Below are 21,461 nucleotides of genomic sequence, written 5' to 3' on the forward strand. Positions count from 1 at the left end.
CATTTTTCACACTTATGACCGTTGCAGCATCCCCCACAGTTATGTGATTGACGTTCGGATGCTTGACTCACCTTTGTGACAGGGTTGCAGTGTCCCGGGGGGGGGGTGTCACCCGATTCCCTTTTGCAACCTTCTGACAAGCGAAATCAAGGGGGAAACCCGACTCACTTAACAACCGTGTTACTGATTTAACAACTGCTGCGATTCACTTAACAAATACGGCGAGAAAAATCGTAACTGCTGTTAACTTTGAGCGGTCACTAAACGAATGTTTGTTAAGTTTAGGACTGCCTAATGGCGTACCGAGACTTTGAATAACCAAATAATGAAGGACTATGTCTTAATATAAACATGTGTATTAACACTAGGATTAGTAATGGTGGCCTGACTAGAAGCTAGAATAGAGGTAGAAATAAGAAATAGGGGGAATATTAGCAACCTCTAAACTTTCCATCTAGTTATTACTTATAATAACTAGGCGGAAAAATTAGAGGTTGAAAGATGGTATTACTATCTGTGTTTAATAATATCATTGGCGTTAAAATAGAACATTGAAATATTGAATAACTACTCTAAAACAAACGTATATTAAAATAGGATTATATAAAATTGATTAATGTAACAAATATTATTATTATCATTATCTTTATTCATTAAATATGAAACTCAGTCAACTGAACATTCAAAAATGCATCACAAATACCATTGACTGGTGCTAATGGTTGATACTGGTCGCTGCCAGCGTCCTAGGGATCAACCAAGGACCTTCTTAAGATGTACGATGTTCCGAGTGGCACAGTTTTTTGCAGTTCCGCTGGTGTTATTGCAGGAAGCTGCAATTTGCTGATGTATCTTATAAAATTCTTGGACATGGTACCAAGTGCCCCGATGACAATGGGTATCACTGTCACAAGTTTCATCCATAATCGTGTAGTTTCGATGGCCAGGTTGCGATATTTCATGATTTTTTCCAGTTCTTTTTTTTCGACTCTGGCATCTCCTGGTACCACAATGTCAATAAATTGTACATTTTGGTTTTGGACAACTGCGATATCTGGCGTGTTGTGTTCCAAGTGACAATCCGTCTGTATTCGAAAGTCCCACAAGATCTTCACCTACTCATTTTCTATAACATCATCATCATCATCATCATCATCATTATTGCTATTTGTATCAAAATGAATTATACCCAGTGGCCGCACTGTTCATGTATTGATATTGATGTATATTTAAAAATAAAAAATCCAATAAAACTTTTTTTTAAAAAAAAACCAGTTTAGCACAGCCTGTGCTGATAGCTAGCTAAGGCAAAAAACATTGCTTTGTTTATCTAATGCTTCGACAGCATTGCTCTGTTTTATGACGTTGTACAGAACAGGGTGACCCTGAACATTCTCCTCTCGTTAATTCTTTCTCTCTTCTTCAAAGATTGCAAGCTGGTAGCAATCTCTTGAGAGTCAAACTCAAGTTTACAGGACAAATGCAAAAGTTCACAAATGCGCACTGAAGAAAATCAGGAGGCAAATTAACATCCTCATTCTGCCGCCCTTCTCCTTCTCAAGCAACCAAATGCCTTTATTGATTTGAGTGCAGAGTGAATATTTCTTGGTGCGGGAAGATGCTCTCCCTCAGCGGCAGAAGAATAAATAGATTAAAAGGTAAAATGAAGGCCGCTGGATCTTAGGCAGAGGATTGCAAATAATCCATGCGTCCTTTTCGAGATGATATTTTCAGATTCCAGAAAGAATAGAATAGAGTAGAGTAGAGTAGAGTAGAGTAGAGTAGAGTAGAGTAGAGTAGAGTAGAGTAGAGTAGAGTAGAAAAGAATAGAAAAGAAAGAAAAGAAAAGAAAAGAAAAGAAAAGAAAAGAATAGAAAAGAAAGAATGGAATGGAATAGAATGGAATGGAATGGAATGGAATAGAATGGAATGGAATGGAATGGAATGGAATGGAATGGAATGGAATGGAATAGAATAGAATAGAATTTTTTATTAGCCAAGTGTGATTGGACACACAAGGAATTTGTCTTGGTGCATACGCTCTCGGTGTACATAAAAAAAAAGAGTGCAGAGAAGAGCAACCAAGAGGATGAGGGGACTGGAGGCTAAAACATATAAAGAACAGTTGGAGGGACTGAATATGTCTAGTTTAATGTAGAGAAGGACTAGGGGAGACAGGAGAGCAGTCTTCCAATATCTCCGGGGCTGCCCCAAAGAAGAGGGAGTCAAGCTGTTCTCCAAAGCCCCCGAGGGCAGGACAAGAAGCAATGGGTGGAAACTAAATCAAGGAGAGAAGCAACTTAGAACTAAGGAGAAATTTCCTGACAGTTAGGACGATACATTCATGGAATGAGTTGTTATCAGAAGGAAGAGAGGAAGGAAGGAAGGAAGGAAGGAAGGAAGGAAGGAAGGAAGGAAGGAAGGAAGGAAGGAAGGAAGGAAGGAAGGAAGGAATACATTTATTAGTCCTTATTTATTTCAAGGTTAAGATGATAATCTTGGGTACTTTTGCATTTATCATTTGATTGGGCACCCTCTGATTCTGGGCATTTGCGCTTTTGTGTGAAAAACATTTACCGTATTTTTCAGAGTATAAGACGTATCTTTTTCCCCCAAAAAAGAGGACAAAAATCTGGGTGCGTCTTATACTCCGAATGTAGCCCAGCCCAGCTTTTCAAACGGAGGCTGAAAAAAGCATCAGAAACGAACCTTCAGAAAAGAAGCCCCCAAACAGAGCTTCAGAGGCTTTTTTTTTTCTGAAGCTCTGTTTCGGAGGCTTTCAGAAACAGGAAAAAAAGTTTTTTCTGATACAGAGTTTCAGAAGTTTCAGAGGCAGAAAAATAAGCAAAAAAAAAGCAAGGCACAGAGCTCACAACCAAGGAACCTGTTGCTAAAATTCACCTCTGGGAACAGCTGATTGGGGGTATTCCAGGAGGCCGATCCACCCACCATGCAGCTTTTTTCTTATTTTCCTCCCCAAAAACTAAGGTGCGTCTTATACTCCGAAAAATACGGTAAGTTTTAAGAAGAGACTGGACAGCCAATTTGTCTAAAATGGTACAGGTTTTCCTGCTTGAGCAGGGAGATAGACTAGACGACCTCCAAAGCCCCTTCCAACTCTGTTATTCTGATCAAACCATTCAAGCGTCTTCGGAGACGGCCAATTTTTGCTTCGCAAATCAAGTTTCTTTCTCGCTGCATGATTCCGACACTCGGGTGATTTGACGGCTTCTTTAAAAACCGATTGCTGCCACTGCTGGGGAGAATCATATTGCCGAGTGGGCAAGAATTCCACATGACAGCCTACGCCCCTCTGGGTCATCTGCATCAGTCTGACAAGCTATCATCCTCTTCCCCGTTCCGGCAAATTATGACTTGTTTCTTTCCAACGAGAAAGCCGTTTTCACGCCTGCTCGGTGGAGTGAGAAGGAGAAAGGGGGAGAAAGGAAATGCAGGAGGAGAAGACAAGGATAATGGTCTGCTGATCGTGACTCTTTGCAAAACGCTGATGGGGGGGGGCGGAAATTATCTATGGATAGTCCTCGACTTACGACTAAGGCAGGGATGGCTAACCTTTTTGCCATCTTGTGCCAGGAGGGGAGGGGGCAGGGGAGGTTCGTGCATGCACGTGCCCACACCCTGTGCGGTGCACAGCCAAAATAAAACATTGTATACAAAATTTAAAAAACAATTTAAAAACAATTAAATAATTTTATGCGCCCTGCCCTGTGCATGCGCGCGCAACCCCCCCTCGCCCCGCTGCTCCTGTCACGTGATGGCCCGGTAGGCCTGTTTTTCTTTCTCACCTGGCTCCAGATCCTCTCTATGCATCTGGGGAGGGCAAAAACAGCCTTCCCCACTCCCTTGGAGGCCTGAAACGGCCCATTTCCCAACTCCCGGTTGGACAGGAAGTGACATTTTTTGCTGTCCCCAGCCTCCAGAGCCTCTCTAGGAGTCTAAGGTCTAGACTGGACCCTCCCCAGATGCATAGAGAGGATCTGGAGCCAGGTGAGAAAGAAAAACGGCCCTCCTCCCAGGCCCTCTGGAGGCAGGAAACAGCCTGTTTCCCTACTTCTGGTAGGCCCAAAGGCCCAAAAATCAGCTGGCCAGCGCGCACATGCGTGCCAGAGCTGAGCTGGCGTGCCCACTGATATGGCTACACGTGCCACCTGTGGCACACGTGTCATAGGTTCACCATCACGGGACTAAGGTCTAAGCGCTATGGTTATTGCTTTCCTGTTTTTCTTTTTCAATTTTTTTCTGTTCTTTTTTTTTCTTCTTTAAATGAGGTGATAAAATAGGATTCCGCCACCAGTGCTGGTATTCAGCCGGTTCAGACTGGTTTGTCCTATTTAGCCACATTTTCAAGGCTGGGCGCATTCGCAGAAGCACGTGCGAGAAAAGCGCACGTGTGGAAGACCGGATGCATGCGTGGAAGATGCACAGGCACGTGAAGCATGCGTGCGCGCAGGGGTCGAACCAGTGATACCCACCTCTGTCCGCCACCTGATGCACCTTCCGCAGCCAAACTAGCTTTCTAACAGCGGGCCAAGGTCAAAAACTATGAGCTTCCCAAGCGCAGCCAAAATTGCCACTTAGCTCTGCGAAAACCCTCGTTGTTTTGATGCGCCGGGGCTCATTAAGGAAACGCTTGGCTGATACGCCCAATGCTCGTTGGGAGCGATGTTCAGTTCACTGCGATAATCACCCAGCTGTGTGTCACCCTCCCCGAACAGCCATTTATCCTTGCGAAAATGCAGGTTCATTTTTAGCTGCCAAGGCATTTAGGCGGATCACGCTCAGCGCCAACCAGCAACGATTTATCTGCCTTTGCAGATCAATTTAAGGACAAGAACAGGTAGGTGTGTTTTTTTTCAGGAGGCAACTGGACTTCCTTGTTTTTTTCTTTTGAAGACGTTTCACTTCTCATCCAAGAAGCTTCTTCAGCTCTGAAAGGATAGAAGGATTTATACTCCTTGCAGCCAGTTGGTCATTTGCATCCTTTTTAGAGAGTCGTTGAGGCCACTTGGTGATTTGTCTGTATCCTCAGCAGAGGTGGTATTCAGCTGGTTCGGGCCGGTTCGGCCAAACCGGTAGCAGAAATCAAAGGTGGGCCCGCCCACAAATGCAAACCCTTAATTAGTGTGGTAAGTCCATGTCTTACAACCACAATTGTTGAACCCAACATTTCTGTTGCTAAGCGAAAGGTTAAATGAATTTCACCCCATTTTACGACTTTTCTTGCCGCCATTGTTAAGTGAATCACTGCAGTTAAATTAGTCACACGGTTGTTAAGTGAATCTGGCTTCCCCGTTGACTTTGCTCGCCAGAAGGCCGCAAAAGTTGGTCGAGTGAACCCCAGGATATTGCAACCGTCATAGATACGAGTCCGTTGCCACGGGTCCGAATTTTGATCACGTAATTGTGGGGATCCCACAACGGTCATAAGTGTGAAAAACAGTCATAAGTCACTTTGTAACTTTGAATCATCACTAAATGAAAGGTTGCACGTTCTATCTGTAATTTGTCCAAGGATTTTACATTTTTAAGCTCTTTTGGCTAAAGGACAGACAATATGTTTCCACGTTGTAAAGTGACAATACCGGCAACAGGAGTGCAATTCGGGTTTTATTCCTTTCCTGATTAAAAGCTTCCCCGTTTCCCAAAGATACGATTTGCTCCGTTTCACTGAATTTTAATTGCGTCATTAACCGTACACCAGGGTAGACCCTGCTGGTATTTGTGGACATCAAAAATATCTATCGTATCGTAACTCTTAATTTATAAGGTCTGCTTTTTTTTTCAACCCCCCAGCAGTCAGTGAGATGCATCTCATTTTTGGCGTTGATATTTTTCCCTCCTTAAATCACGTAGATATTTAAAAAAAAAAAAAATCCCCAAAGTTTGCATCCCGCAGGAATCGCAACTTTTAAATGCAAGTTTTAAAAGGAATTAAAAACTCCCCAAATTATCTTACGCAGTGAGATACTGTTAGAATTAGAGGCGCAGCTGACATTTTCTTGCATTCCTGCTTTTTTTTTTTCTTTTTCTTTCCAAAACATGTTTCTGAGCTGCTTCTTGGCAGCGAGTTCGTATTATGCATCCCAACGGCAGGAAGTCAGCAGGGAAAAAAAAAAAACATGGTTTGTTTTGCATCCTCTGTTTCATTATGCTACTTTTTGTTTTTAAGCTTCTCTCCGCTCCGGTTCCTCCTTCATTCTTCTGTCTAGCCGCGCATCGAGCATCAAATTTGAATTTCCAATGGATCGGATTGATATTAAAAAACCCAGAAGCGCATTGATTCACAGGTTTACAGAATGTGATGTCAGAGAGTACATTGCAACAGCTGCATTGTATCCTCTATTTCCACCACCACCAGCCCACTCTCTCCAGAGCTAAATCCTCCCACTCAAGAGACCTATTGCAGGCAGCGGAGGGCCTACATCTGGTACAACATCTGGAATGGATGCACGCCCCTTGTCAAGCCACACCATGTTGTTATTAACAGCTTCCAAGCTGGAGAGATGCTTTGACTTTACGGTGCGAACCATCGACAGCTGCTTTTTAAAAACAGCAAGGACCCAAAAATGCACTCGGGATCAGAGCACACATTAAATTGGATGGAATGAATGAAATTCCATGAAATTCACTGCAGGTAGCTGTTAAAATAGGACAGTGCTTCTCAAACTTAGCAGCTTGAAGATGTGTGGAGTTGAAGTCCGCACATCTTCGAACGGTCAAGGTTGAGAAATACATTGCAATAAGATTTTACTGTTTTGTTAACACGATGCAAAAACTAGCAGATTGGTAAAAGCTTAAAAACCTGAGATGCAGGCAGTCCTCGGCTTACGACCACAAAAATGGAGCCCCAAATTTCTCGTGGCTAAGCGAGACCTGGGTTTAGTGAGCTTTGCTCTATTTTACAACGTTTCTCGTTTTTGTTAAGTGCATCGCTGATGTTGTGACGTGAGAAACAGGGTTGTTAAGGTGAATCTGGCTTCCCCCTTGATTTTGATTGTCAGAAAGTCGCAAAAGGGGAGTGCATGACCGCGGGGTACACTGCGACCGTCAGAAATACGAGTCCGTTGCCAAACATCTGAATTTTGACCACATGACCCCAGGACAGTGCAAATGTCATAAATATGAACCCAGCATCTGAATTTTGATCGAATGACGATGGTAATTACTGCAACAGTCTCATAACTGTGAAAACCGGTCCTAAGGTGCTTTTTTTCACTGTTATCGTAACTCCGAACGGTCATTAAATGAACTTTTTGTAAGTGGAGGTAAATTACCTTACCAATTTACAGCCATTTGTTTAGTGACCATTCACAGTTAAAAAAAAAACACCATAAATTCTAGTTATGTGACCACAGGTAAAATGGTGGTCAATCTGGATCAGTTGCCAAGCAACCAAAATATAGTCATGTGACCATGAGAGACAGGACAGACATCGGAACTTTGAATCAGAGTGATAAGTCCCATTTTTTTAACTTTAATTTTATTTTATATCCTGCCTTTTACAATCCACTCAAACCTTCAGAGTCCGTCCTAGGTTCGAATGGTCATTAAGCAGCCAGTTGTAAGTCGAACACTAACTGCATACAGGAGTCCTCGACTTACGACCCCAATCGAGCCCTACGTTTCCGTCGTAAAGTGAAACCTTTTTGAGTTTTACCCCATTTTACGACTTTTCTCGCCACAATTGTCGAGTGAATTACTGAAGTTGTTAAATTAGTAACATGGGTTGTTAAGTGAGTCTGGATTTCCCCATCGATTTTGCTTGTCAAAAGTTCACAAAAAGTGATCCTATGACTCTGGGACACTGCAACCGTCATAAGTATGAGTCAGCTACCAAGCATCTGAATTTTGATCATATAAATGTGAGGAATGCTGCAACGGTCATCAGTGTGAAAATCTGTCACAAGTCACTTTTTTCCCATCCCACTGTAACTGCGAACGGTCACTAAATGAACTGTCGTACGTCGAGGACTACCTGTTACGTTTGTCACCTTGAGTTACTTAAAAAGTACATAACGGCTGAATAAAAATCCGATCTTCCGATAAAATAAAAATACACAACCCGCTCCAGAGGTTGTGACCTGCACAAGTCAGACAATGGTTACTCCTTCCTGTCTTTAGGCAAAATATTTACTAATGGTCTCTGCAAACGGGCTACTACTACATTAAGCTGCTAATTTAAGCAGGGGGAAAAAATATTTAAATATTGTGGTCTCACAGCCGACCGAGTGTCTCTTTCGGATTGCAAAGTAGAAAAACAGATTCGGCTGCGGGTGCTGCTTATTCGAGAAATCCCACTCATGCAAACATCTGACACTTTAATTTTGGGTGGATGCCAAAAGAAAGGCCCGTCCGTACCCCTCCTATAAATCCATCTTTGGCAAAATATTTACACAACAGTCGGCGGAGCTGTTTCAACACCCCGGGAAAGGTAACCAGGAATGAGAGGTGCTATGAAATATTGTCTTTCTTCTTCTTCTTCCCTTGTTAAAAATATATTTAAAATGACTCAGACCAGATTTAACAGACTGAACAAATTAACAGAGTTGGAAACAGGAGTGAAATTCAGCAGGTTCTGGAGAACCGGTAGCGGAAATTTTGAGTTGTTCGGAGAACCGGCAAATACCACCTCTGGCTGGCCCCAAAGTGGGGATTTTGCAGTATCCTTCCCCTGGAGTGGGGTGGGAATGGAGATTTTACAGTATCCTTCCCCTGTCTGTTGTGGCCCGTCAGCGGCCTGTGCAGCCAATAGCTGATTCCGACAGCGAGGAGGCTGGTGTGGTGCTGTGCCAGCAGCCTGTGCAGCTGACACTCGAGTCGGACAATGAGGAGGCTGGAGAAGATGTGGTGCCAGAGGCCTTCAGAACCTCCAGAAGCTCCCACAAGTGAAGAGGATGAAGAGGAGGAGCCTCTTCTCGATGCACGGGCGCGCAGAGCTGCCAAAAGGCAGGAGTGGCTCCTCAGGAGGAGGTCTCCTCGAGAGTAAGGCTTGGGGCTAATTGGCCACTCCCTTAGCCTATTTAAGGAGGAACACTGACTGAAGCAATTTGTAGGGAACAACTTCGTTTATTCTCCTCCGCGTCTTGATCTTAGTTCTTTGCAAATTGCTTCTGGGCTTTCTGTCAACCATAGTAAGATTACGATTGTTTATTCTTTGGATTCTTGTAGGCTGTTAAGAAAGTTAATTAACAGCCTTTGTTTGAAAAAGACTGATTTAATTTAGTAAACTAAGGTTTGTACAGACTTTGTGTGTGCTGCGTTCTTTGGGGTCCGTAGCTGGGGCAGAACACTGCCACACCGACCAAGCCACACCACGCCCATCAAGCCACGCCCACAGAACCGGTAGTAAAAAAAATTGAATTTCTCCACTGGTAAGAAAGGACCTCGTGGGTCTAGTCCAAACCCACACCCAAGCAGGAGACCCTACACCATTTCTGACAGATTTAACCAGAAAGAGTAATCGATTAAAGACCAATAAAAACCTGATATGAAAAGATTTTCCGGTGTAGGAAAAAGAATTCGGGAATTCATTAGCCACCTTTTCAGACTAAACCCATTTAAATCGTCATAAGAAATGAACTGTAATCAACAAATAATTATTTTTCAACTTGAAAGAGTGCTAACCACACTTCAGATTTGGGGATTACGCTGGATTTACACCCAACGTCCCTTGGGCAGGAAGGATAGCGAGAGAAATAGCAGGGGAAAAGTTGGAATTAAAATAATAGGCTATAAAATAGTGAAGAATTCGCCTTCTAGGCTCAGAAAAACCCACAGAGAAAGATACACTGAATTCCTTTTCATCTCCTGTTTTATACGACTTGGGCCAATCTTAGTGTGGAATATTCTTTCAGTTTAGAGCAATTCAGGGAGGGTTTTAACAGAATAACAGAGTTAGAAGGGACCTTGGAGGTCTTCTAGTCCAACCCCCTGCTCAGGCAGGAAACCCTATACAGGACAGGCAGCCCTTGACTTGTTCAAAGTTACAAGGGCATTGAAAAATGTGACTTATGACCATTTTTCACAGTTATATTGATCGTGATTTATCACTTGTTGCTTGCGTGTATACTGAGAGCTTGTGCACCGGAGACAAATTCCTTGTGTGTCCAATCACACTTGGCCAATAAAGAATATTCTATTCCTGTGATGGCGAACCTGGGGCACACAGAGCCATTTCTGTAGGCACGGGAGCCGTCGCCCTAGATTAGCTCCACTGTGGTTCCGCGCATGCCTCCCACCGGCCAGCTGATTTTGGGGTTGCTGCCGCGCATGCGGGAGACGTGCACGCATGCCCATGCCGCCCTCCCCCTCCCAGGTGTCTCTGTGCAGCCCGTTTTGGATGCCAGGTAAGTACAGGGCTCGCGTGGAGGCTCTGGGAGGGCAAAAAACAGGCCTATCGGAAGTCTGGAAACGGGCTATTTCCGGCCTCCGGAGGGCTGGGGGAGGCCGTTTTCATCCCTCTGGAGGCTCCAGGAAAGCCTCCGGAGCTTGTGGAGGGTGAAAAACGGGCCTACCGGAAGTCTGGAAACGGGCCGTTTCTGGCCTCCAAAGGACTGGGGGAGGCCGTTTTTGTCCCTCTGGAGGCTCCAGGAAAGCCTCTGGAGCTTCTGGAGCTTGTGGAGGGTGAAAAACGGGCCTACCGGAAGTCTGGAAACGGGCCGTTTCTGGCCTCCAAAGGACTGGGGGAGGCCGTTTTTGTCCCTCTGGAGGCTCCAGGAAAGCCTCCGGAGCTTCCGGAGCTTGTGGAGGGTGAAAAACGGGCCTACCGGAAGTCTGGAAATGGGCCATTTCTGGCCTCCGGAGGCTTCAGGAAGGCCAGCTAGGCCCAAAACGGGGTATTTTTTTGGGAGGGGGATTTGCGCCAGTGGTGGGTTGCTCCCAGTTTGGTCCGGTTCTATAGAACCAGTAGTAAAACCGGCGGGAGGCTCTGCCCACCTGCCACGACGTCATCATGTGTGATCCACATGCGTGGTCCTGTTGCAAACCGATAGTAAAGGTAAGTAGAACCCACCCCTGGGTCGCGTGCATATGCATGGGGTGGTGGTGGAGGAGTGCAGGAGGGATTGTGCGTGCATACGCAGGGGGGCAGGGCATGCGTGGGGGGCATTGCATTATGGGTGTGGGTTTTAGGACCCAAGGTGTCAAAGGTTAACCATCACTGTTCTATTCTATTCTATTCTATTCTATTCTATTCTATTCTATTCTATTCTATTCTATTCTATTCTATTCTATTCTATTCTATTCTATTCTATTCTATTCTAATTATTCTTTCTCTATCCTATCCTATCCTATCTCTAAGCCACTGTCTCAGCAATCAATTGACTTCCCAAGCTTGAGAAACACGCTCTAAAACTAAGACTTAAAAGGGGCATTTCTTGCATTCTTGAGATAACACTAGCCCGTCCTTCCCCCACACGATCCCTCCGATGTTTGGAAGACTTCAGATCCCATCGCTGGGAATCCCGGATGTGGAAATCCACATATCTGAAGGATGAGCCTCTTTGCAAACATTTGCAACCTCGTGCAATTTTACACGACTGCCTGCACGCTGCCCTAAAAATCCATCCACATCAAAACTTCTCCAAAACTCGCAGAGTTTTAAAAACAGCACATAAGCTCCGAATTGGTTATCTGGTTAACTGCTCACTGGAGAATTCAATAGCCCATGGTTCGCAACTTTGACAGCTTGAAGATGTGCAGATTTCAACAGCGTTGAAAAAAAATGCGACTTATGACCATTTTTCACAGTTATAACCTTTGCGGCCTCCTGGTGATCAACATTCAGACGCTTGGCCACTGACTCGCACTTATGACCGTTGCAGCGTCCCAGGAGGTCACGCGATCGATCGCCTTTTGCGACCGTCTGACCGTCTGGGGAAATCGGATTCACTTAACAACCAGGGTTACTAACTCATCCGCTGCAGAGCGATTCACTTAACAGCTGTGGTCAGAAAGGCCGTCAAATGGGGCCAAATTCGCTTCATGAATGTCTCACTTAACGACAGAAACATTGGGGCTCCATTGTGGTTGTACGTCGAGGACTGCCTGTACGTGCCAGTCGCCACGCGTCTGAATTTTGATCACGGGTGTGTGAGCATGCGGCAAGTGTGAAAACCGGTCCTAAGTCACTTTTTTCAGCGCCATTGTCGCTCTGAACGGTCACTAAACGAGAGGTTGTTAGGCGAGGACTACCAGCAGTCCTGTGAAACTGGTTTCAAGTGTCTTGTTTTTTTAAAAAAACGCTAAACCGTAAATCAGCTTGGGACTCCCTCATACCGAGAGCGATGCTCCTCGCGGGTGTGACACGCTTAACAAAATGTAAACAGACTCGGGAAGAGTTAAGTGTGTCAGTGGATAATTGTGGCAAAGATTTTGCTTGATCTGCCAGAGCTACAGGCAAGATAAAACAGCTTTTCATATTAAGTAGATCACAAACCGATTCTTTTCAACTCCTTGCTATGGATTACTGCAGCCCGATTTTTAATAATATTTCAGAATATCCTTTGTGCCTGAATATCCATTCTCAGGGCCGAGAATAATTTGGCCACAGACTTTTGATCCTTTCCAGACTCCTTCGCCGATTGGCTTTTTTAAAAAAAAATGCTTAAAGGATTATCTTAATTTTAAACAAAATTAAGAGGAGCAGATGACATCTTTTGGGCCTTGTTTGCATTGGCCAGATCGCTCCTGAGGATTAGAAATGGCCTTGAGGAATTCTTAAACATAGAAGTTGGGGTGGCCTTTGCTAGGATGTGGGTTAAGATATCTGGGACAGTGATCAAAATACAGGTATCCTCGAATTAGCACAATTGAACCCAACATTTCTGTTGCTAAACGAGACAGTGAGTTTTGCCTCATTTTACAAACTTTCTTGCAACAACTGTTCAGTGAATCGTTCTCCTCCCCCCCTCCTCCTCTCCACAAACCCCTCTCCCTTGTAGCACTGATGATGTTACCTAGTTGGGTCATGAAATGTCTGCAAAAAATAACCAAGTTCAGAGCGCACCAAAGACCCCTCGACAGTTCAGCTCTGAGCTACAGAGCTGAACTACAGAGCCTGTAGTACAGTGGACTAAAGCACTGTTATTAACATCTGCTGCTTGCAATTACTGCAAATTCAAATCTCACCAGGCTCAAGGTTGACTCAGCCTTCCACCCTTTCAAAGGTAGGTAAAATGAGGACCCAGATTGTGGGGGCAATTGTTCTGTCCTGGTCCCACATGCACACACACCAACAGACGTTCAAGAGTTAAAGACCAAACCAGCCGGCAAAATCCTTTTCCTTATGATAACGGAACTTGTCAACAACCTAGTGGCTGCCTGCCAAGAGTTTATTACTTACAAAGAGGAGAGATAACTTCTCCCCGCTTCTGGTACATCAAAAGAAACAGCTCAATAATTACAGAGTCAATCAAGTCCAGAGATAATCTCCCAAAGTCTATAACAAAAGTCCGGCAATGCAGAATGGTGTGGAAGCTTTCAGCTTTGTTTGTCACAAGATTTGACTGGCCACCACGCTCCCTTTTATACCTTGTGGGGTGTGGTCCAGTGACTCAGCCTAATCTCGGGCACGCCTTTTCTTATGTTGCATGCGCTTATCTCTGCGACGCTGGCGTGGATCCAGCCAAGACTCATTACCCTCATCACTGTCCATCGGTGGCTGCGTGGATGTGCTTGGCCCCGGCCCTATCTCTTGCCCTTCGGTGGACACCGAAGGCATTGCCAGAGAGGAGGGCCTTACCAACTCCTCTCCTTCACTCTCGGAGTCCTCTCCTGCCGATGACACAGGCTCAGGTAACGGAGCCACAACAGCAATAAAGCTGACTTTGTATAAATATACAAAAGTATGAAGGCTATTGCTTAACGTATTGTAAGCCGCCCTGAGTCTCCAGAGAAGGGCGGCATATAAATTAAAGCAAAAACAAAAAAACAAAACAAAAAAAAATATTCCCTTCTAAAGGAGATTCTCACAGTGAGAATTGAAAATATTTTCCTTTTTCAACGAACCGATCTCCCTCATTTCATTGCAAGGAAGAGGCTTCAACCTTCCACCCTGCTCTTACTTTAAAAAAAAAATCATTTTAATGGTGCTGGGATATTTTAGAGCCCCTGAGAATCCAATCTATTAGGAACGCACAGTTCCCGACGTCGATGCGTTTTGACTAATTGTGGCCAAGCCACATCCATCACTACACTCCTGGCAGGAGAATCTGGCCAGACCATAGTCAAAAGAGTTTGCTGATTCATAATACCTCATTTACGCTGCAAAATCTGTGCACATTCGCAGTGCCGGGGTAGGGGTGGGAGAGGTCGTGTGAATAGACCTGCATGGGAAGGTTATATTCACATAAGGAGCCTTGGTGGAGCAACGGACTAAAGTGCTGTTAAGTAGCACTTAGCTGGCAGCTGCCTGCAATTACTGCGAGTTCAAATCTCACCAGGCTCAGGTTGACTCAGCCTTCCATCCTTCCGAGGTAGGTAAAATGAGGACCCGGATTGTGGGGGCAATAAGCTGACTTTGTATAAAAAAAGAACACCGCTTAGGGGGCCCCCGAAAGCCCTACTAAGCAGGTATATACAAAAGTATGAAGGCTATTGCTTAAAAGCATTGTAAGCCGCCCTGAGTCTCCGGAGAAGGGCGGCATATAAATCGAACCAATAAATAAGATAAATAAGGTTGGTTCTGAATTTATTATCTCTGACATTAGGGCATTTCCCCCTCTCCCCCTCAATCTCGGCATCTTTAAGGCCGGTGGATTTCAACAGAGGGATAGAATCAAGATCACGTGACGTATTAGTACCCCTTTATAAAGCCCTTAGTAAGGCCACACTTGGAATCCTGCATCCAGTTTTGGTCACCATATTATAAAAAAAAAAGATGTTGAGACTCTGGAAAGAGTGCAGAGAAGAGCAACGAAGAGGATTAGGGGACTGGAGGCTAAAAGATACGAAGAACAGTTGCAGGAACTGGGTATGTCTAGTTTAATGAAGAGAAGGACTAGGGGAGACATGATGGAAGTCTTCCAATATCTCAAGGGCTGCCCCAAAGAAGAGGGAGTCAAGCTATTCTCCAAAGCACTAGAAGACAAGACAAAAATGGATGGGAACTAATCAAGGAGAGAAGCAACCTAGAACTAAGGAGAAATTTCCTGACAGTGAGAACAATTAACCAGTGGAACTACTTGCCACCAGAAGTTGTGGATGCTCCCAAAAGTGGAGGTTTTTAAGAAAAGATTGGACAACCACTTGTCTAGAATGATATAGGGTCTCTCGCTTGAGCAGGGGGTTGGACTAGAAGACCTCCAAGGTCCCGTCCAATTCTGTCATTCTGTTAACTCCCAGAACTGCAACCGTCATAAATATGAGTCGGTTTTTTTTTTAACTGAAAAAGTTTTAGAACAAACACAATTTCCCCACAGCCCTCCCACCCAACCCCCCCTCCCCCTCCCCAACTTCCCAGAGCGGAACACAAGGTATTTCTATTAACTTTAAACAATAAACTAAATTGCTTAACCAATCATTAAACTAACACCCCCTAAAACAAATTCTTAACCCCCCATAGATAAAATCCTACTTCTTGGACATCAAACTTCTAATATCACTTATATAACGCTTATACAGTTAAAAGAAATCATTCATAAGCTATTTGAAATTTTTTGGTCCGATACTTATTTTGAATATAATCAATCCATCTTCTCCAGTCCTGTATATACCTTTCTTGTGTATGGTCCTTCAAATATGCTGAAATTTTCAGCTAAATTAGTTACTTTCAATATCCAATCATCAATAGTAGGCAAAAAATCCTTCTTCCAATGTTGTGCTAGCAGCAATCTTGCTGCTGTTATCAAGTTCAAAATCAGTTTAGTCTCTGCAACTGTACAGTCCATAGTTATACCCAGTAAAAACAACTGTGGAGTAAATTTCAGTCTTTTTTTAAAAATGTTCTGCATCACCCACCAAATCTTTATCCAAAAATATGAGTCAATTGTTAAGTGTCTGAATTTTGATCACATGACGATTGGGCTTCTACAACGGTTATAATGGTGTGAAAATGGTCATAAATCACTTTAGTGCCGTTGTAACTTCAAATGGTCACTAAATGAATGGTTGTAAGTCGAGGACTACCTGTATTCCTGGCCAAAGACCCGTTCCCATGTATTCTCTGGAAAAAAAAAACAACAATTGGGAGGAATTGAATTGAGAGGATGGTCCAGTTGATGCCACACCGAAAGAGAAGGTGCGTCCCTCAAGAGAAAGGAGAGGAGACCACCAGGAAATGCCAGAGTCATAGACTAGACTGGAAACTTGAAAAAACAATTCCCCGTCATAAGAAAGCATTTCTCTCGTCAAGAAAACCACAAGGTTTTGTTTCTGGGCTCAACTCCAAAGAGACATCATTTTTTTATCACTCCTTTTTTGAGCCGACGGCAAATTCATACCAAATTTTATGGATGTCGTTTTATGAGTTACAGCAAGAGAGGTGGGAACAGGATGGAAGGAAAAGGGGTTCCGATCGCAGCCGCCTATCCAGAGGGGCAAAACCCTTCCAGGAAGAATAACAGAATAACCAAGTCAAAAGGGACCTTGGAAGTCTTCTAGTCAACCACTCAGCCTTCTATCCTTCCGAAGTGTGTATAATGAGGACCCAGATTGTTGGGGGGCAAGAGGCTGACTCTGTAAACTGCTTAGAGAGGGCTGGAAAGCACTGTGAAGCGGTATATAAGTCTAAGTGCTATTGGGAAGGAAGGGAGGAAGGGAGGGAGGGAGGGAGGGAGGAAGGAAGGAAGGAAGGAAGGAAGGAAGGAGAAGAGAGGAAAGAAGGAAGATGGAAGGATAAAAGGAAGGAAGGAAGGAAGATGCCACAGTGGTTATTAGGATGCAGTAATTTACTGCTCCCTGCCAGGAGTTCGATCCTGATTGGCTCAAGATTGATTCAGCCTTTTATCCTTCCGAGGCATGTAAAAGGAGGACCCAGATTGTTGGGGGCAAGAGGCTGACTCTGTAAACTGCTTAGAGAAGGCTGGAAAGCATTGTGAAGTGGTATATAAGGCTAAGTGCTATTGGGAAGGAAGGGAGGGAGGGAGGGAGGGAGGGAGGGAGGAAGGAAGGAAGGAAGGAAGGAAGGAAGGAAGGAGAAGAGAGAAAAGAAGGAAGATGGAAGGATAAAAGGAAGGAAGGAAGGAAGGAAGATGCCACAGTGGTTATTAGGATGCAGTAATTTACTGCTCCTTGCCAGGAGTTTGATCCTGATGGGCTCAAGGTTGACTCAGCCTTTTATCCTTCCGAGGCGTGTAAAAGGAGGACCCAGATTGTTGGGGGCAAGAGGCTGACTCTGTAAACTGCTTAGAGAAGGCTGGAAAGCACTGTGAAGCGGTATATAAGTCAAAGTGCTATTGGAAAGGAAGGAAGGAAGGAAGGAAGGGGAAGAGAGGAAGGAAGGAAGGAAAGAAGGAAGGAAGGAAGGGGAAGAGAGGAAAGAAGGAAGATGGAAGGAAGGAAGGAAGGAAGGAAGGGGAAGAGAGGAAAGAAGAAGGAAGGAAGGAAGGAAGGGGAAGAGAGGAAAGAAGGAAGATGGAAGGAAGGAAGATGGCACAGTGGTTAGAATGCAGTAATTCACTGCTCCCTGCCAGGAGTTCGATCCTGACTGGCTCAAGGTTGACTCAGCCTTCTGTCCTTCCGAGGTGTGTAAAATGAGGACCCACATTGTTGGGGGCAAAGGAGGCAGAGAGAGGGCTGTGAAGCGGTATGTAAGTCTAAGCCTGTTGCCATCTGTACGGGAACCTGCAAAAGGCAGCCCAGCCACCGCTGAACCGAAGCCAGCTTCCTTTCCATTCCAGGCAAGCAAACTCCGCGGTTAAAGAATAACTTCAGCCGGCAGCCGGCTGGAAAACCCAGAGGGAGAAAGCGCCATAAATCAGGCGGCGACTCCAACGCGCCTTCCGCCTCAGGGCCTCGCCCCACCGCAGGTGCACAACAAGCCGAACCTGGTTAGCCAGTTAACAAGCCCCGTTTGCCGCCCTACACGCTACTCCGACCCAATGGGAACGGCGGCGGCAACTCAGCTCAGCCAAGCCCCGAGCGCGAAGGCAACGGCGCGGCTCGATCCCGGATGACCCGCGCGGTCGTGGGAACGCGATCCAGGTCGCGATCCTTGCAACCCCATCCAGGTCGAGATCATGAGAACCCGATCCAGTCGCGATCCTGGGAACCCGATCCAGGTCTCAGTCGTAGGAACCCGATCCAGGTCGCAATCGTGGGAACCTCATCCAGGTCGCGATCCTAAGAACCCGATCCAGGTCGCAATCGTGGGAACCCCATCCATTTCGCGGTCGTGGGAAAGCGATCCAGATCGCGATCCTAGGAACCCCATCCAGGTCGCAATCGTGGGAACCCCATCTAGGTCGCGATCCTGGGAACCCCATCCAGGTCGCGATCCTGGGAACCCGATCCAGATCGAGATCGTGGGAACTCCATCTAGGTCGCGATCCTAAGAACCCGATCCAGGTCGCGATCCTAGGAACCCGATCGAGATCGTGGGAACCCGATCCAGGTCGCGATCGTGGGAACTCCATCTAGGTCGCGATCCTAGGAACCCGATCCCGGTCTCCCGAAAGTCGGCCTTGGAGGGGGTGGGGGGGTTCGAGCGGCCGCGTTTCCCACGGTCGCCGGTAGGGGGCGGGCTGCCGCCAGGCAAAGCCAAGCACCCCAACCCAAACAACGCCGCCGCTGCCACCTGTAGCAGCCGCCGCCGCCGCCGCCGCCCGGCTCACCCCCGCCCCGGGAAGGGGAGAGCTCCGCTCCGCCCAGGACGCGGCGGCGGCGGCGGCGGCGGCGGGGGTCATCTGCCCGACGCCCCACCGGCGGCTCCACCCTGCTGCCCGGCTGCAACAGAGCCCGGGAAAGTGGGTGGATGGGGGGGCCCGATGGCCGCCTCCGCCGCCCCTTCCCCAGCTGGACCGGAGGAGGGAGCGCCGCTAACCCAGCTGCCCGGATAGCAACAACCCCCCGGGCCGCTCAGCTTGCTCTCGGGATCCCGCGCCTCTTTGCAGCCGAGGAGCAAAGGAAAGGGGGTCCTCCCCGGCCGGTAACCCCGATTGTGGTCGCGGGGGCGCCGGGGGGCAGCCTCCCCCTGGAAGGGCAGCAGGATGCAAGGGAGGGGAGGGAGGGGAGGGGATGCACCTGCTCTCCTGGGCCCCCAGCCCCGCCTCGCCTCGCAGCCCTTGCCGGGGGCCGGATGGAAGGAGGAAGGAAGGAAGGAGGGAGGGTCGCAGCGGGCGAGGGTCCCTCCGACTCCGAGCTAAAGGGAGCGGCTGCCGGGCTTCCAGCTCCCTCCCTTCCTCTGGCCGCCCTTGACTTCCAGCCTCCCCGGCAGGGATCCAGGATCAGGGTGAAGAAATAGCCGGGGAAGGGAGAGAGGGAGGGGATCAGATCTAGGGAAGCCCCCCACCCTCCCTTCCCTTCTTCCCTCCCCCCGGTCGCTGATCCCCATCCCCATCCCTTGAAAAGTCCCGGCCGGCCAGTGGAGGGGAGGAGAGAGGGGAGGGGGGTGTCTCGCAAAAGACCCTCCCTAGTGGAAACTGCCCCCCCTCACCCCCACCCCCGCCCCCATTTTCAACCCAGAGCCCGGGACTTACGTATCGCCTTAACTTCTTCTCCGGAGGCGATTTGCGGAGCCAGCCGGAGCAAACCACTTCGCCGCTGCCGCTGCCGGTGCCTCCGCCGCCGGCGCTGCTGCTCATCCTGGAAGGGTTCGATGGTCCGGAGTCGGCCACCCGGAGCCGCATCCGAACCGGGGCCGCAAGAGTGAGCGCCGCCGCCGCCGCCGCCGGGAAGAAGCTAAGCGGCCAGCGGTTCTCTCCATCGTCCTTGCCCGGCCAGCTGTTCGCTTTCCCCGGGCGCCGCCTCCATGCTCCTCCGGGCTTCTCCTCCTCCTCCTCCTCCTCCTGTTAGCTGCTCGTCCTCCCCTCCGGCCGGATCGCTCCGCCGACTCGCACTTCCCCGGGAAGCGAAGACGCGCCACCCCGCCCGGCCACACCACGCCTCCCCGCTGACTTGCAAAGAGGAGGCGAAGCTGGCTTGGCCGGAGGCGGCTTGGGCTGCCGGCTCTTTTCCCGGTGGGGAGGGGTGTGGGGGGGGGCTTCCCTCCTCCGCCTGACCCCTCCCCTCTCCCCACCACCATCATCATCATCATCATCCCCCCCCTCCCCACGCGGAATCCGGACCCTTCCCATTCCCTCCCACCCACCCACTTGACTTGGATCAAGCGATTCCCTTTGGGAATCAAACCCGACTCGGGTTCACACGACCTGCTGGGACGGGGAGAGAGAGAGAGAGCGCTTGAGATGCGCAAGATTCTACACGCGTGTGTGCGCCCAGCGCTTTGGGGAGAGAGGGGAGGCTTGGAGGAAGGGGGGAGTTAAGGGCAGTGGTGAAATCCCAATTTTTTTTTACTACCGGTTCTGCGGACGGGGCGGGGCTTGGTGGGCGTGGCAGGGGAAGGATATTGCAAAATCTCCATTCCCACCCCACTCCAGGGGAAGGATACTGCAAAATCCCCATTCCCTCCCCACTCCTGGGGGAAGGATATTGCAAAATCTCCATTCCCACCCCACTCCAGGGGAAGGCTACTGCAAAATCCCCACTCCCTCCCCACTCCTGGGGGAAGGATACTGCAAAATCCCCATTCCTACCCCACTCCTGGGGGGAGGGATATTGCAAAATCTCCATTCCCACCCCACTCCAGGGGAAGGATACTGCAAAATCCCCATTCCCTCCCCACTCCTGGGGGAAAGATACTGCAAAATCTCCATTCCCACCCCACTCTGGGACCAGCCAGAGGTGGCATTTGCCGGTTCTCCGAACTGCTCAACATTTCCGCTACCGGTTCGCCAGAACCTGTCAGAACCTGCTGGACTTCAGCCCTGGTTAGGGGGCACTTTGGGGTTCGCTTAAGTGGAGGGTTGCGACCTTGGGGATGGGTGGGGAGGGAGGGGGGAGGCTTAAGATGAATTCCTCGCCCGTGGGGTCTCAGGGTAAAAAAAAAAAAGTTGATCCGGAGTCTTTGGGATTTGGGGAAGGAAAAGAAAAAGTAAAATGAAAACCTCCCCCGAATTACTAGTTCCATTAAAAAATTGCTGTCGTTGAGGGAGGATGGATGGATTCCTATTGCCACAAAGAAGTGAAAATCAAAGGACTCGCTTTGAGACAACTGTGAGCCCATCTCAAGACTGATTCTAGGATCCTCAGCCTAGCCCACCTCACAGGGTTGTTGTTTTGGGTAAAATAGGAGGAGGAAGATTGTGTGTGGAATGTTTGCATTCTTCAGTTATTATAGACGTGCATATATACGCTGTATATATGATAGAGTTAGAGATAGATGATAGTTAATAGATTATAGATGATATAGATAATAAGATGGTGGATGGATGGATGGATGGATA

At 47.5% G+C, this 21,461-nt stretch overlaps 1 protein-coding gene across 2 annotated transcripts in view; it reads right to left on the reverse strand.

Moving 5' to 3' along the window:
• GAB2 (GRB2 associated binding protein 2) overlaps positions 1-20,131 on the reverse strand; it is a 158,225-nt gene extending 138,094 nt beyond the window's left edge. Inside the window, exon 1 of one of the 2 annotated variants that reach the window (XM_087895765.1) lies at positions 19,656-20,131. In XM_087895765.1, coding sequence (XP_087751891.1) covers positions 19,656-19,805 — 150 coding nt within the window. In that variant the 5' untranslated portion in view covers positions 19,806-20,131. The remainder of the gene's footprint in view (positions 1-19,655) is intronic. The other variant, XM_060684776.2, reaches the window with a different exon arrangement.
• Between the last annotated feature and the right edge of the window lie 1,330 nt (positions 20,132-21,461).

The sequence above is a fragment of the Pantherophis guttatus genome, chromosome 5, assembly GCF_059756535.1.
Source record: "Pantherophis guttatus breed Tessera chromosome 5, ASM5975653v1, whole genome shotgun sequence".
Taxonomy (NCBI): domain Eukaryota; kingdom Metazoa; phylum Chordata; class Lepidosauria; order Squamata; family Colubridae; genus Pantherophis; species Pantherophis guttatus.